At 43.0% G+C, this 17,769-nt stretch overlaps 1 protein-coding gene and 1 pseudogene across 9 annotated transcripts; both read left to right on the top strand.

The window, feature by feature from the left end:
• Positions 1-3,156: 3,156 nt before the first annotated feature.
• Positions 3,157-14,407, top strand: LOC117547401 (putative protein TPRXL). Of its 9 annotated transcripts, none has more exons than XR_004569175.1 (6): positions 3,157-3,438; positions 4,822-4,921; positions 5,275-6,094; positions 7,117-7,187; positions 7,547-7,614; positions 14,384-14,407. XR_004569175.1 is itself a non-coding variant. In XM_034218128.1 (5 exons), exons 1-4 carry the CDS (start codon positions 3,419-3,421, stop codon positions 7,161-7,163), a joined length of 987 nt encoding a protein of 328 aa, XP_034074019.1. In that variant the 5' UTR covers positions 3,157-3,418; the 3' UTR covers positions 7,164-7,187; positions 7,547-7,825. The 9 variants fall into 9 exon arrangements, 6 of the variants coding, with proteins under 6 accessions (XP_034074019.1, XP_034074017.1, XP_034074022.1 ...); XR_004569174.1 differs by lacking the exon at positions 14,384-14,407 and adding an exon at positions 7,402-7,464 and having other exon boundaries at positions 7,547-7,825; XM_034218128.1 differs by lacking the exon at positions 14,384-14,407 and having other exon boundaries at positions 7,547-7,825.
• The window catches only part of LOC117547353, a 19,277-nt pseudogene continuing 9,836 nt past the window's right edge, over positions 8,329-17,769 (top strand).

The following is a 17,769-nucleotide window of genomic DNA, read 5'->3' as shown; positions in this document are numbered from 1 at the left end:
TTGTATTTATTTAAAAAAAAGAAAATATCTCAGTACACCGTCGCCGTGATAAGTATGTTTAATTAATTGTGTTAATATGCCTAGATTGCCTACTCTCAAAGTCATGTATTATATTATTGAGTCAATAATATAATACATTAACCGTGCTTTACCTGAACCTCATCATGACACAAGAGAGGACGGCAGGATTGTAATTTCCCGTGTTCAGTGAATGCAACAGAGGCAAGACACCAGACCAACCAGAGAGTTGAATGGAAATACACATCTGTCTTATTGGCTGACAGGTACCTATCATGTGAGCTGTGACAATGTTTAAAATAAACTGTCAGTGGGACTAAGAGTTTTTGAAGATGGACATAAGAAAACATTTTCTTAAAAAATACGACAAAAAATACTCACACAACAACCCCAGAGCCACCACTTGAGTCAGGTAAACAAGGTATGTAAATGTCAGTAAACTTCCAAGTTATGCAAACATGTAAGCAAAGCATACATTACAGCTACGTTGACGTTACTTTGAATCGCGGGGGTAAGCTAAACCGTTAGCAAGTAGCTATAGCTAGCCAGATATATTAAATAAACACTTTGTCATACAATCTAAATGTAATGTTTTTTAGCGTTATCTGGTGATTTCAAAGAAAGCTCTCTGGGAAATGTTGACTTACTGTTCGACATGAAGCTAGAAGCTACCTTACAATACACAGTTGATCCTGAGCAGAGGTTGCGCTTGACTTTTTCGCTGCCCGTCAAATTTCTGTCAAAATCCAGAATTACCCGTCGGCCTTTACACAACTCTGACGGGGGGGGGGGGGGGGGAAGCATGCTCGTGAACTGTCAACGGGGGGGAGGGGGGGGGGGGAACAGTTCACATGCGCCGTGTTATGCATGGCTGCTGCACCTCGCGGGAGCGTGCACAGCGTAAAGCCAAAACTCACAGACATTTCAATGATTTTTACGGCACAGTTGGTTTTGGAAACGGTATGATTTCCTTTTTGGAGGGCATGCATAACACGGCATAACACCGGAGCCTCGCTGCAGGGAATCTTTGGCGCTGTTCTGAGTTTGTTCTAATCTGTCAAAATGACGGACTGCTTTCAGATTTGTCTGTCATTGTTAAAAAAATCCATCATAGACGGAAAATATTCGGTTAACGCGACCTCTGATCCTGAGTCCTGTCAGTTAAAGTGTTTCATAGTTAGCTTATCTAAGCATCAACCTAGCACTGAAATATATGGATGGATTTTGGGAAGCGACGTGGAGCGTTGCTGGCGTTGCTCGCTTCAAAAGTTGAGCAATGTTCAACTTTTGGCGCCTCGGCAGAAGCGTCAGCCAATGAAATCCCGTTTATGCAAATCTGCCAGTACAAGCGCTAGCCAATCAAACCGCGTGTATGCTGGGAGAGACTACGCAGGTCATTTCCTCATATTCCAAAAAATGGAGGGAAAATTCATTATAGCGGTAGTGAATCACCCGGTGGTGTATGATCAGTCTCTGTTCATCTACCGGGATACAAACCGGAGGAGCGAGGCATGGAGGGAGGTGGCAGAGACAGTGGGTGAAACTGGTAGGTTTTCGCCTGTTTGGGAATTTTATATCCAGTTTACTTCGTTTTAACATTGCTATTGCTTTGTATGCACCAGTCTGGTTTCAAGGCAGGTCACTCCACAGAAACTGCTCTCATTGCTGTCACGGAGGAACTGCACACTGCCAAAACTGCATCCCTCTCCTCTGTCATCATCCTATTGGACCTGTCTGCTGCATTCGACACGGTGAATCATCAGATCCTCCTTCGCACTCTCCAAAAACTTGGAGTTTCAGGCTCTGCACTTTCCCTCCTCACCTCATACCTGAAAGACCGTACCTACAGGGTGACTTGGAGAGGGTCTGAGTCCGACCCTTGTCAATTAATTACGGGGGTCCCTCAGGGCTCTGTTCTTGGTCCCCTCCTCTTCTCCCTGTACACAAACTCGCTCGGATCAGTCATTATCCCGCATGGTTTTTCTTACCACTGCTACGCTGATGACACCCAATTAATTCTGTCCTTTCCCCGCTCAGAGACCCAGGTCGTTGCACGCATCTCTGCTTGTCTAGCTGACATCTCTCAGTGGATGTCTGCTCACCACCTCAAGCTCAACCTTGACAAGACTGAGTTGCTCTTCCTCCCGGGAAAAGATTGTCCCACTCTTGACCTAACAATCAACATCGGCACCTCAGTTGTTTCCCCGACTCAGACTGCAAGGAATCTGGGTGTGATCCTAGATAACAACCTGTCCTTCACTGCAAACATCGCTGCTACAACCCGTTGCTGCAGATACACGCTTTACAACATCAGGAAGATACGTCCCCAGCTGACTCAGAAAGCGACTCAGGTTCTGGTCCAGGCTCTCGTCATCTCACGCCTAGACTACTGCAACTCCCTCCTGGCTGGTCTACCTGCATGTGCCATCCGACCTCTGCAGCTCATCCAGAATGCAGCGGCTCGTCTGGTCTTCAACCTTCCTAAATTCTCCCACACCACTCCGCTCCTCCGCTCCCTTCACTGGCTTCCGGTAACTGCTAGAATCCACTTCAAGACACTGGTACTTGCTTACCATGCTGCGAATGGATCTGGCCCTTCCTACATCCAGGACATGGTTAAACCGTACACCCCAGCGCGTGCACTACGCTCTGCATCAGCCAAACGACTCGTTGCGCCCTCGCTGCGAGGGGGACCCAAGTTCCCATCGGCGAAAACACGTGGGTTTGCTGTCCTGGCTCCAAGATGGTGGAATGAGCTCCCCATTGACATCAGGACGGCAGATAGCTTGCACATCTTCCGGCGTAAACTGAAAACTCATCTCTTTCGACTCCACTTCGAGCGTTAGAACTATTAACGAAGCACTTTTATACTAATAAAGGACTGGCTTATCTAAAGCAGTTGAGTAGCACTTGAAATGTTTGGCTCTATGAAACCTGATGTACTTATGATTCTGTTTTCTTCAAGGTTGTGTCTTCCTGGTCGAATGTACTTATTGTAAGTCGCTTTGGATAAAAGCGTCAGCTAAATGCAATGTAATGTAATGTAATGTATGTCGGGGGCGGGAGATTCATGTGATTGGTTGTTGGTCGCGTTGCTCGCAAAAAATCCCCAAGCTTCAGACACGCCCACCGCCAAGCGTCAACGACGCACGCTGCTGTGTGGACGCTCCGTAAGTGGGCCTGTCTGTCAATTAAATCCCCGGGCCACTTTTCCCCCCCAGTCCGCCCCTGCGTGTAGATCTAATCTATGTTCACATGTAAATGAAGAAAGACTAAATGCGGACCAGTCAACATAGATAAGAATGTGTTATTTTTTTTCACTTACTCTCCAAATCGTCTAGTGTGTTTCTCAAACTGTATCATTAGAGGAAATTGTATTACAGGAGGCCCAGGTGCCGTCATGGACACTAAAGGATCAAGGTTAGTGATATTTATTCATTCAAACGAACGTTGTTTTGCAATAAGTGGCTCATTTATTCATGGTCGCATTATTTTTCAGATTTGTTCAACTTTGCTTGTGCACATCGTCTTTAGTTTCGTTTATATCAGAAGACAATGAGTCTAGTTCTAGGAGTGTTTTGATGTGATGCTCATACGCTAGATATTTATATTATAGTTATATTAAATTAAATGTAACAACAATATGACCTGGCCTCACGAGAGCTCTGAGCGAGACTTGAGGGTTCCGTGGTTGCTATGCAGGCTCTCCAGGTTATGCTCTTAGTTTGAACAAACACAAACTTCCTGACGGTCAGAAACTCAACATTTCTGCTCTCACTCGACAATTTCTCTGAAAACAAACCCTTAAACCTGATACGTTTTGCTTCCGGACCTCTCCCTAAACCCTACTGTCAAAACGTACAGGACGTTTTTCGGGTTAGATGTGACATTTATTCACTTTTTTCACCCATGTTGTTTTCAATGCATTTTACCACTGACGCTCTCCAAACCCCGTACAAAATCACCGATATATCTGAAGATATTGACCATTTCTTCTATTTGTATTGTTAATTAATCAAATTAGAGTGTAATAATCCTGTTGTGACAAAATACTGACCAACCGTTTCACCTGTTGAAAAAGTTAGCATGCTAACGTATGTTGATTTTACCTTTTTCTTTGTAGTGCTACAAACCATAACTGAAACAAGCTTACAAGTTAAAACATTATTTATCCTTTTTATTGAATATATATGACTGATATTCACGATTGTCCTCGTTTCTTGATCATTACAGAGTAGATTAAGTGAAATAGCTACAACAGAAATAGATTTGTATTTACATGCTATTGTCAATTAGTAGGAGAGCTTAAATGAACATATTGTTGAAGAAATTGTGGCGTAATTTTGCCTCTGTGAAAGTTATATAAGCCTGCTTAATGTAAACCTCACTGTAAAAAAGCATTGAGACATAGCAGTGCACAAACTAGGATTAGAAATAACATGTTCTAAATATGTTCTCATAAATTCAGATGTATTGAGACAAAAGTTGGTGCATTCTTGAGTCCTTTTTTCAGCCTGAAGCATGCTTCTTTTTCACAGTTTGCTTTCTTTATGCCTTGTTCCAGCAACATGTTAACATTTGTAAGGCAATGCAAAGAAAGTGTGAAACAAATGCATCCATTTGGGACTTTGCTACTATTTGATACTGCAAACACTCTTTACTCTTGCTCGTGTTTAGTTTTCGTGCATGTTCTTTACGTTTTGGCATTGCAATATTGATCCTTTGAATTCAATATGTGGAAGTGATTCTGGTGTTAACACTCCATGGTATATTAACCTGATGTGTTGTGTTTATCACCTTCAGTTGGTCCAAGCAAACAAGTGGGCAGCTCATCCTTCGCAGGATCCCAGCAGCACCTGGCTCCTCACCTGGCTCCGCTTCATTCAGTCCACTGAGAACCACGGTAAGAAGGGCGAACACTTTCCAGAAGCTAAACATCACACATTTTACACAATTACTATAAACACATATGGATTTATTGTCCTTGAGAAAAGTAAAGGCAAGACATGTTTTTTAAAAGTTTGCACATTACAGCCATGGCTGTTTCTTGCAAGCTTCCTTTCTTTAGCTCATATTTCAGTAAAACGCTCTCATGTCTGTTTCACTTTCTGCAGCGCTTGTTTGAACAATGTATTATTGCATTGTCCTCCTTTTAATTCAGTATGTGATGAGAGAGTGATTATTGTGTAACCCTCGCTGGTGTGTCGTCATGACGTGGAGCAGTGGTCTGATTGTTGTATTTATTTTTACCTTCAGATGGACCGGCACTACAAGTGGACAGCGGTCCTCCTGCCAGACCCCAGCCGGCTCCGCCTCATCCTGCGCAGGACCCCAGCCCCCCCCTCCCAGAGTGGCTCCTCACCTGGCTCCCCAGGTACAGCTGCCTCTGGATCTAACATTTCTTCTTCTCGCACCCCCTTCAGGGTGGTCTGCAGCTCCTCCCCCGGCTCCCACCTTGGCCCCCCAGCTGGCCCCGCCCCTGAGCCGAAGTGGAAGAAGAACCTGAGGCTTCTGATGAAGAGGAGGGACCAGGCTGGCAGCAGGGGGAGCAGGAGAGGCGCTGTGGATGAAGGTAAGTCTGACCCTGGCTCCTCCTTTAGCTCCTCCTCCTCATTTAGCTCTTCCTCCCACTCCTCCTCCTCCTCCCGCTCCTCCTCCCGCTCCTCCTCCCGCTCCTCCTCCCGCTCCTCCTCTCGCTCCTCCTCTCGCTCCTCCTCTCGCTCCTCCTCTCGCTCTAGCTCTTCCTCCTCCTCTACCTCATTCTCTAGCTCTTCCTCTTCCTCTCACTTTTCTTCTTGCTCTTGCTTTTCTTGCTCCTCCTCCCCTGTCCTCTCCTGCAGACCCTCCCCACCTGTTCCCGAGGAGGGCTGGTCTCTTGTGCCGTGTGCTCATCCCACCAGGATCGTCCTCCAGTGGCCGCAGCGGTCCGGCTCCTCCCCCCGACCCGAGCCCCCCCGTGAGCCTCTACCGGTGAGGAAGGTCCCGGAGCAGCAGTGGATGAAGAGCGCCCGACTTCTGATGAAGAAGAGGAGCCAGGTGGGCAGCAGGTGGCGCAAGAGAGGAGCCGAGGCTGCAGGTATGTCAGCAGGTAACGGTGCTGCTAAGCGCTTCTGTCCTTCCACTTAATTTCTACATGTTTTTTTCCCCCGGCTAAATAGAGTAACATTTGTTTATATTGTATTTCTTAAAATTGAATTGATTTGAATTTGAGTTAATTGGAATTATTTTTAATAGATTTCAATTAAATTACATTTATCGAAATGTAAGCTGTTCAAATTGAATTGAATAATTAAAAAAACAATTCGTTTTTGTTTAAATGATTTGAACGGGTAAGTATTTTCTCATTTAATTGAGTTCAATTCAGTCGAAATGATTTGAACATAAAAATATTTAAATTTGATGAATTCATATTTTTTTAAATTGCACTGCTTTGACATGAACTATTTTTAAATGTGAACGGTAAGTATTGGATTGAACTGAATTAAATGAAAGTGTATCAGATGTAAGGACCCTGCTCTGGTTAGAATCCTTGTTGCCGGTCCATTACTCAGGCAGGGTGTCTGCACAGAGTGGGGGGGATCTGGGGGGGACAGTGTGAACCTCCAACGTGTTTCACCCCCTCAGTGAAGCCCCCCTGTGCAGAGAAGGAAAAGGATGGCGACACCATGTCATATCGGTCCATATGTCTGTCGAGGGCCACCCCAGCCAAGAAGAGTCTGCAGAGACAAGGGCCTCAGGGCAGGGGCCACACTGGGGAAGGGAGGCGGGGACAGTAACTGTAGTGGTACAAACTGTGATAGTAAGATCAGCAACAAGGTGTTTAAAAATGGTAAAAAAAAACATTGAAAGGGTTAAAATGGGATAAAAGGGTTATTCAATCAGAAATAGAGGTTTAAAGAGCACAGAGGAGAGATGAAAAGGATCACAGCAGAGAAGAGTAGAGAAGAAACACTAAGGGAAGACGAGGAATACGAGAAGAGGAAATATGAGAGAGGGGCATGTGGGAACCCTCTCATTATTAAAGGTAAATATCATTTTAACATTTTCATTCGTACTACTTGTTTTTAACAGTGTTTGCATGTGTTGTTGTTTTTCCAGAGGGGAGGAAAGAAGCGAAGAGGAGAGGAGGAGGGAGGCAAAATTAAGAGTGACATGTCACAAACAACATGGTAATAATCAAGATATCCAATATAATTTCTAGATTTCACAAAGTTATTTACGTTTGTAGAAACTTCACATGCAAAAAAGGTAAAAACCAAGTTATTCAATCTTTTGTTTCTAGATTTCAGGAAGTTCAGTTCATCTGTTCACACCATAGACTGTATATATAAAGGTTCACACGTTATTTTTGAAGATTCTAACATCACTTGTTTTTATTTTTAGAGAGGAGAGGGTAGGAGAGGAGGTGGAGGGGCAAAACTAGGCATGACTTCTCATGTAAAGAAGGTCAAATACTCATACTAGATTTCACCAAGTTCTGTTCACGTGTTATTTGAAGATTTTAACATGTTTTCCTTTTATCTTTTAGAGACCTGAGAGGAAATGAGGAGAGGAAGGGAGGAGGCAATAATTAAGTTTGACCTCTCACAAAAAAAGGTATACATCATTTAATGTTATCACCACGTTTCGTTGAATTGAGTTCATTAGTACGACTTTTAAGTTTTAAATTATTATTTTAGTTTTTAGAGGGAGAAAATGAGAGGAAGAGGAGAGGAGGTGGAGGGCAATATGAAGGGCGTCTTTCCAATGTAAAAAGTAAATAACAATGTATTTCATATTTTATTAAAATTAATGTGGTTGGATAACTCATCTGTTCATTTTTTTCTGGAGATTTTATTTTGTTTTTTTTGTTATAGAATTAAAGGTGTATTCTAAGGAAAAAAACTGGCAGGGAAACGGGGTTCAGGGGGAGTGGCACCCGTAGGATAGAAAAGGGGGAAGTGACGTCTGACTCAGAGGTCGCGCAGCTGTGGAGAAGAACGTGTTGCCCACATTCTGTTACTGAGTTTAGGCTAGTTAGCTAGCAGGTTTATTGTTTTGGGTGCAGTCACTTTTGCCTCCACTTGCTGTTCAAATAAATGTTGAAAGAAAAAGTAAATCTGTTTACAGTTCTGTTTCATATGGGTGTTGAGAGATGTATCCATAGATTTAGTCCCTAATTTTGCTCTCAAAGTGCACCAGATTGATGCATTTAACTTCAACATTTAAAAATAAATCTTCCCGGTGGAGCATGCCCCCGGACCCCCCTAGAGGAGGTGAGGTCCACCACCTGCCCACACCCCCTGTTAAATTGTCTTACCTACATTGAGGATGCTTCCTAAGCCCATCTTTTATTCCATGCGTCAAGTCAGGCAAATAGGGTCCAAATGTTATTGCATCAATGATCTGTTAACATTAAAATCACTAAATATATGCTGTAACTATTTTTGCTCTATAGTTCAAGGGCTCAGGTAATATGATTACTGATTACTATATGAATAATGGTCCAAAATAACATTAAAGAGCTTACGAAATGAAGGACAATACTGTTCTTATTACGATAATATATATACTATTATTAATGGGAAATCATGTCATTCATGACAATATGCCCGCTGTATTTATAAATCGTGGTTTATTACAACTTTCCATGCTCGCTTCCGATGTTACACGACCGCTCCGAACAAAACAGCTTTCGCCGGTTAGTGACGTCACGCACGTCACGAGTAGAACACTTGTTGAATAATACACTACCTATATGGCTGATGTCGGACTCTGGAGACAGAATCGAGTGACAGTGAGTCGTCAATAGACTCGGTGCACTTTCAAGAAGAGGAGGATTTTATTGAAGAGGATGCCGGTGTGGTGGAATCAGATCATGCGGGTGAGTCTAACGTGGTGGAACCATACCAGTTTGAGCCACAGTATTCAAGTAGCGGTAGAGATACAGACGGGAGCGAACTAGGGGGGTGATGATCCTGGATTTGGCGGAGATCCGATGCGGCAACAGAACACAGACTGGTATACATTTGACTTTAATTCATAGAGATTCTCAATAAATAGTAAATCAATAATAATATATCGTAATGTAACAGGCAAACTTGGCTCAGGCAACAGAACAGAGACTGGTATATACATTTGACTATAATTCATAGAGATTCTCAAAAAATAGTAAATAAATAATAATGACTGCTGAAAAAACCAGCTTAGATAAATGTAGCTGGTCAGGTTGTTGTAAATTGACCAGCCAGTAGATATTAGGCTGGAATGGTTGGCTGGAGAGGGGTTTTGGACACTTTAGCTGGCCAGTTTATCCATCTATCACCAGCTTATGTTTAATAATAGTATTAAATATACCCTGCTGGGAGCTTACCAGGATTCCAGGTGACCAGAACACATTAAATACTGGTATGATTATTTAAACAAGAGAACATAAATATATTACAAAGATTCATTGTGTCATGTATTCTGGTATCTACCAATATATCTGGGAAATAGAATAATCGGATCAGGATTCGGTATTGGCAGACAGAGCCGGCCCGACCCATTAAGCGACATAAGCGTCCGCTTAGGGCCCCGCAGCCACTAAGGGGCCCCCTAGCAAAAAAAAGAATTGTATTTATTTAAAAAAAAGAAAATATCTCAGTACACCGTCGCCGTGATAAGTATGTTTAATTAATTGTGTTAATATGCCTAGATTGCCTACTCTCAAAGTCATGTATTATATTATTGAGTCAATAATATAATACATTAACCGTGCTTTACCTGAACCTCATCATGACACAAGAGAGGACGGCAGGATTGTAATTTCCCGTGTTCAGTGAATGCAACAGAGGCAAGACACCAGACCAACCAGAGAGTTGAATGGAAATACACATCTGTCTTATTGGCTGACAGGTACCTATCATGTGAGCTGTGACAATGTTTAAAATAAACTGTCAGTGGGACTAAGAGTTTTTGAAGATGGACATAAGAAAACATTTTCTTAAAAAATACGACAAAAAATACTCACACAACAACCCCAGAGCCACCACTTGAGTCAGGTAAACAAGGTATGTAAATGTCAGTAAACTTCCAAGTTATGCAAACATGTAAGCAAAGCATACATTACAGCTACGTTGACGTTACTTTGAATCGCGGGGGTAAGCTAAACCGTTAGCAAGTAGCTATAGCTAGCCAGATATATTAAATAAACACTTTGTCATACAATCTAAATGTAATGTTTTTTAGCGTTATCTGGTGATTTCAAAGAAAGCTCTCTGGGAAATGTTGACTTACTGTTCGACATGAAGCTAGAAGCTACCTTACAATACACAGTTGATCCTGAGCAGAGGTTGCGCTTGACTTTTTCGCTGCCCGTCAAATTTCTGTCAAAATCCAGAATTACCCGTCGGCCTTTACACAACTCTGACGGGGGGGGGGGGGGGGGGGAAGCATGCTCGTGAACTGTCAACGGGGGGGGGGGGGGGGGGGGGAACAGTTCACATGCGCCGTGTTATGCATGGCTGCTGCACCTCGCGGGAGCGTGCACAGCGTAAAGCCAAAACTCACAGACATTTCAATGATTTTTACGGCACAGTTGGTTTTGGAAACGGTATGATTTCCTTTTTGGAGGGCATGCATAACACGGCATAACACCGGAGCCTCGCTGCAGGGAATCTTTGGCGCTGTTCTGAGTTTGTTCTAATCTGTCAAAATGACGGACTGCTTTCAGATTTGTCTGTCATTGTTAAAAAAATCCATCATAGACGGAAAATATTCGGTTAACGCGACCTCTGATCCTGAGTCCTGTCAGTTAAAGTGTTTCATAGTTAGCTTATCTAAGCATCAACCTAGCACTGAAATATATGGATGGATTTTGGGAAGCGACGTGGAGCGTTGCTGGCGTTGCTCGCTTCAAAAGTTGAGCAATGTTCAACTTTTGGCGCCTCGGCAGAAGCGTCAGCCAATGAAATCCCGTTTATGCAAATCTGCCAGTACAAGCGCTAGCCAATCAAACCGCGTGTATGCTGGGAGAGACTACGCAGGTCATTTCCTCATATTCCAAAAAATGGAGGGAAAATTCATTATAGCGGTAGTGAATCACCCGGTGGTGTATGATCAGTCTCTGTTCATCTACCGGGATACAAACCGGAGGAGCGAGGCATGGAGGGAGGTGGCAGAGACAGTGGGTGAAACTGGTAGGTTTTCGCCTGTTTGGGAATTTTATATCCAGTTTACTTCGTTTTAACATTGCTATTGCTTTGTATGCACCAGTCTGGTTTCAAGGCAGGTCACTCCACAGAAACTGCTCTCATTGCTGTCACGGAGGAACTGCACACTGCCAAAACTGCATCCCTCTCCTCTGTCATCATCCTATTGGACCTGTCTGCTGCATTCGACACGGTGAATCATCAGATCCTCCTTCGCACTCTCCAAAAACTTGGAGTTTCAGGCTCTGCACTTTCCCTCCTCACCTCATACCTGAAAGACCGTACCTACAGGGTGACTTGGAGAGGGTCTGAGTCCGACCCTTGTCAATTAATTACGGGGGTCCCTCAGGGCTCTGTTCTTGGTCCCCTCCTCTTCTCCCTGTACACAAACTCGCTCGGATCAGTCATTATCCCGCATGGTTTTTCTTACCACTGCTACGCTGATGACACCCAATTAATTCTGTCCTTTCCCCGCTCAGAGACCCAGGTCGTTGCACGCATCTCTGCTTGTCTAGCTGACATCTCTCAGTGGATGTCTGCTCACCACCTCAAGCTCAACCTTGACAAGACTGAGTTGCTCTTCCTCCCGGGAAAAGATTGTCCCACTCTTGACCTAACAATCAACATCGGCACCTCAGTTGTTTCCCCGACTCAGACTGCAAGGAATCTGGGTGTGATCCTAGATAACAACCTGTCCTTCACTGCAAACATCGCTGCTACAACCCGTTGCTGCAGATACACGCTTTACAACATCAGGAAGATACGTCCCCAGCTGACTCAGAAAGCGACTCAGGTTCTGGTCCAGGCTCTCGTCATCTCACGCCTAGACTACTGCAACTCCCTCCTGGCTGGTCTACCTGCATGTGCCATCCGACCTCTGCAGCTCATCCAGAATGCAGCGGCTCGTCTGGTCTTCAACCTTCCTAAATTCTCCCACACCACTCCGCTCCTCCGCTCCCTTCACTGGCTTCCGGTAACTGCTAGAATCCACTTCAAGACACTGGTACTTGCTTACCATGCTGCGAATGGATCTGGCCCTTCCTACATCCAGGACATGGTTAAACCGTACACCCCAGCGCGTGCACTACGCTCTGCATCAGCCAAACGACTCGTTGCGCCCTCGCTGCGAGGGGGACCCAAGTTCCCATCGGCGAAAACACGTGGGTTTGCTGTCCTGGCTCCAAGATGGTGGAATGAGCTCCCCATTGACATCAGGACGGCAGATAGCTTGCACATCTTCCGGCGTAAACTGAAAACTCATCTCTTTCGACTCCACTTCGAGCGTTAGAACTATTAACGAAGCACTTTTATACTAATAAAGGACTGGCTTATCTAAAGCAGTTGAGTAGCACTTGAAATGTTTGGCTCTATGAAACCTGATGTACTTATGATTCTGTTTTCTTCAAGGTTGTGTCTTCCTGGTCGAATGTACTTATTGTAAGTCGCTTTGGATAAAAGCGTCAGCTAAATGCAATGTAATGTAATGTAATGTATGTCGGGGGCGGGAGATTCATGTGATTGGTTGTTGGTCGCGTTGCTCGCAAAAAATCCCCAAGCTTCAGACACGCCCACCGCCAAGCGTCAACGACGCACGCTGCTGTGTGGACGCTCCGTAAGTGGGCCTGTCTGTCAATTAAATCCCCGGGCCACTTTTCCCCCCCAGTCCGCCCCTGCGTGTAGATCTAATCTATGTTCACATGTAAATGAAGAAAGACTAAATGCGGACCAGTCAACATAGATAAGAATGTGTTATTTTTTTTCACTTACTCTCCAAATCGTCTAGTGTGTTTCTCAAACTGTATCATTAGAGGAAATTGTATTACAGGAGGCCCAGGTGCCGTCATGGACACTAAAGGATCAAGGTTAGTGATATTTATTCATTCAAACGAACGTTGTTTTGCAATAAGTGGCTCATTTATTCATGGTCGCATTATTTTTCAGATTTGTTCAACTTTGCTTGTGCACATCGTCTTTAGTTTCGTTTATATCAGAAGACAATGAGTCTAGTTCTAGGAGTGTTTTGATGTGATGCTCATACGCTAGATATTTATATTATAGTTATATTAAATTAAATGTAACAACAATAGAGAGGCGAAGTCCCTCCCCTTCCGAAAGCCTCCATGGGACCCCGGAAGCGGAAAATTATACATTGAAGTCAATGGAGAGAGAAAGGTTATCTTTTGATCCCGTTTGAATTGTGCCACGAATGACACATATGATGTTTGTCAATTTAAAAGAACATTTTGCAAGTCAAAAAAATAAAAATGTGTCGTAAAACTGTGAAGTTACACATTTTTTCGTGTGAAACCGCTCAGTGAACTACAGGTCTCTCGTCTCGCACAATACGCGTCACCAACATAAAGATGGCCGTCACATTAGCACATTTCACCACATTCTTTCAGAATGAGAATAAAAGTATTTTACGAGGTGAAAATCACTACAAGTCTGGGCACGTTGAGAGCTGTACCTATATGAAAGGGGAGTTAGTCGGTTCTGTAAGAGCCAGCATGCGGGACCGGCTTTACAAGGTTTCGGTGAGTAATATGAGTGCAATGTGTAACGTTAATGTCAGCTAGCTAACATTAGCTAACAAGGTACACTAACGTGTTTTGTTTTAGCAACTAGTTTTCTCCTTAAGAACTTCGTGGTCTCTGTGTATGCTGTGGATAACATTAGTGTTCACAAGAACAAGGTACACTCCCGTGTTTTGTTTTAGTTGCTCTTCAGATTGAAGCGGCCAGTTTTATATCGACTATACTGTATGTGTGATCTCCTTTTTCTCGTTGTGTCATTTGAGTTTATTTGCTGTGTGTCGATTCAAGGATTTTGGTTATCTAGTCACAGCTGTGTGTGACTCCCTCTGGTACACCGGTATGTGTTTTCCTAATGTAGAGAGCATTGATTAATTAATAAACTACACACTGAGTCTAGATCCTGACCAAATCCTTTTTTATTGTTGATCAAATGTTTTTCAAAAATGTATTCATACACATTTAGAAAAATACAATGTACAATCACAACCAATACAACACAAATTACAAAAAATACAGAAAAAACAAACAATAACAACAGACAAGAGGACAACACTATGGAAAAATAAACCCTCCCACCCCCAGATCCGGACCATCCTTGTATTATTGCTCATTCAATCTATTATAGCATGCTAACAAATGGTACTTACTTTATTTTTACAGATCTGCATGGGAGACGATGGCGTGATGCAGAGCGCTGTCTGTGATTGTGCACAGGAGATGTACAAATGCAGCCACGCTGCAGCATTGGCAATATTTGCCATGTGGCAGATCAGCTCCACAGATGTTGAGTGCCAGTGGAGGAAGCCTGGCACTTCCAAAGTAGTCCAGCCGGTGTCTCAACTTTACCAACAGCGAGAGGAGACATACAACCCACTGGCCAGAGACATCGCCAACTGTCAACTGGGGGGTTGTAAACGAGGCCGAAGGGGTGAAGGCTTTTGTGGAGGCCTATCAAGTGACAGTGTTCGAATCGAGTCTGGTCTCTTTGTGAGTGAGTCGGGTGTTCTGGGAGCATCACCCGATGGACTTGTGCAGCCATCTGCCCTGCTGGAGGTGAAGTGTCCACACAGCCAGAGGAACATGACCATCACGGAGGCAGTCCAGTTACCATCCTTCTGTCTCCGTGAGGAGGGTGGGTCATATATTCTCAAGGAGAATCACCCATACTGGCACCAGGTCCAAGGGCAGCTGCACATCACAGACCGGAGTCTCTGCTACTTTGTTGTGTGGACCACGAAGGAGGCGATCATCATCCCCATCCCCAAAGACCCTGCATGGCATGGAAATCTCCTCCTCCTGGAACAATTCTACACCCAGCATATGCTCCCTGTGTTGGCCAGTAGAGAGGAGGACATTTCAATAAACATACTCTTAACACCCTCGGACTCTGCGTTGTGTTTCGTATGTGTGATGGGGTGTTATGCAGAGGGGAGGAAAACAGGACACAGCAGATTGGGATTGTGGTGGAGATGCTGAGCAGTTATTTAATTGTTGCATGTAATTATTATTATACTGCGTGCTTCTTAGTTATTCCATCTTTTGCTGTAACATGGATCTGTATGTAACTCTATATTTACTTGTTATCTACCACACTTCCTTCTACATCATACACCATCATTATACATGATGGTGTATATAGGATATATATATTTGTATACATATCTGTAAATTGTATAATTTTATTTAAACGTCTTTTTGATCTCTCAAACTGAGTAAGATTGACAATAAAGTTGACTTTGAAAAATATATATATTCTTTATGAAATAGTTGACTGTTGTCAAATGAATCCAAATGAAACGTTGGACTGAACTACAACTACGCCTTTAAATCTCTACGGACTGTTTTTCAGTGGGATGGCAAGTTCCTATCTTTAAACATTTATTAGTTTTTTCTCAGAACAGATTTGATTTTCTGAAGTTAATTTAACTTTGCCGACCATGTAAGGTCATCATTAAAAGGTACAATCAATTTGTTTAGGGTTGACTAAAATAATGAAAAACATTCATTTGGATAATTTACTGACAGAATAAGAAACTCAATGATGCTCTACTCACCTGTTCCCTTTTTATAAAGTGAAACAGTTGAAACGATAGATTTTAGTAAACTTAAAAACAACCTTCTCCAAAAGCTATCAAGGAATATACCGAATACTTGTTTTAGAACTTTATTACATATTTTTATATAAATAGTTTGAATGATCCATAATTGACAGAAGCTTGTGTTTACACTGACCTGTTACTCATATATTAATGTCTTTGTAACTTCAGTAAACCACTACCTCACTAATTTCTTTCATTCATCACGGTTCAGTAAACTAAGTGATACATGAACCAGTTTAATCATTATAATAACGTAGGATTGCAACTCTTTGAAAATGTAGGTGGCTCTTAAAAGAGCTGTTGTGTTTGGGTGTGCTGGTCTCAGGTCAGTCTAAGCCCTCTCTCCGCGGATGCGGCGGGCCAGCTGGATGTCCTTGGGCATGATGGGGACCCTCTTTGCTTGGTTCATCTTACTGGGGGGCAGCTACATGGATGTCGGTGCAGTCCACAATCATTGCGCAGTTGAAGGCAGAATGAATTTATTATTGACTCCGAATGAAGCACAACTTCATGTCATACAATGCAATGACTTTATTTGTAATTGTGTAAAAAAATATGAGCATTGATTAGCAAGCAGGACCTGCAGGAACAGAGAATGGTGATGGAGCTGGGAAGAGAGAAGAATAAAGAAAACAGATCAACTTTATTATCGGATATTAAAAATTCAATTTCAAAACAAGTTGCCGCTCCTACAGTTTTCTAGTATGTAAAGATGATTTCGCATGACCTATGCAACATATCACACTCAATACATGTGTGTCTCTGGGGGGTGCATTGTGCCTTTGATGTATATAAATAATATACCATAACCAAATACTATTACGTACAGTGGAAATCAGGTTGCCAGAGCAGGTCAGTGTGCATGTTCCTCAACGTCTCAGCAGTTACAGGTGAGGTAAAGAAAATAAAAGAGAAAAAGGTCAGTAACAACACTTTAAAGTAACAACACTTTGAATAATTATCTCTTCTAACAATTTTCTCTCAATAAGCACACAACGACTGTCTTTCCAACAAACAGATTGTCATCACAATGAAACACGTCCAGAAGAATGTCATGCAAAGCTCCATGCCTGCCTTCGACTCTCCCTGAACTGCTTCCTTAGCACCCGGTGGAGGGCGCAGTAGGCTACTCTTCAAAAGTTTCACGAAATACTTACCATCATGTTTGGTTACTGTTTAACATTTTGGTTTACTTCATGTAATAAAATAATAACTTCATGGTAAGGCTACTAAAAATGACAAGGCTAAGTAATGTAATGCTAACTAACGTGCTCGCTACTCGTCGCTACTAGCTAGGTAGCTAACTTGACTATGTTCCATGCACAACATGTATATTACCTATGATATTACCTGATATGTCTGATCCAGCGACTCCTGGTCCTTTCATCAGACGGGAATCGATAGAAGGAGCAAGTGGTATGATCACTTTTATGACTACAACCTGGTACAAAGCACACAGGCATCTTGTAAAAGTGAATTTATTTTTAGCGATCTATAATTTATTGGAGGGAATAAATCAGTTATGAGATCTTCTTCTTCTTCGCTTTAATTACGAGTCTTATTATAAATCACCGAGCATGCCTGTGACATCACTTACGCGACCCAGAATGGGATTTGGGATTTGTAGTCTTTGTAGTAGCGTATTTTTCATAGTCTTATATTTCAGCAGTTTTACGACAAAATGTGACTTTTTTGACATGGAAATGATTGTTTAAGATTGACAAACATCATATGTGTAGTTCGTGGCACAATTCAAACGGGATCAAAAGATACGTGTTCTCTCTCCATTGAATTCAATGTAAATTTTTCGCTTCCGGGGTCCCATGGTCCGGAAGTAGATGGGCGTGACTTCGCCTCTCCATATGACCTGGCCTCACGAGAGCTCTGAGCGAGACTTGAGGGTTCCGTGGTTGCTATGCAGGCTCTCCAGGTTATGCTCTTAGTTTG

The sequence above is a fragment of the Gymnodraco acuticeps genome, unplaced genomic scaffold (assembly GCF_902827175.1).
Source record: "Gymnodraco acuticeps unplaced genomic scaffold, fGymAcu1.1, whole genome shotgun sequence".
NCBI lineage: Eukaryota > Metazoa > Chordata > Actinopteri > Perciformes > Bathydraconidae > Gymnodraco > Gymnodraco acuticeps.
This window is presented reverse-complemented; position numbering and strand designations above follow the sequence as displayed.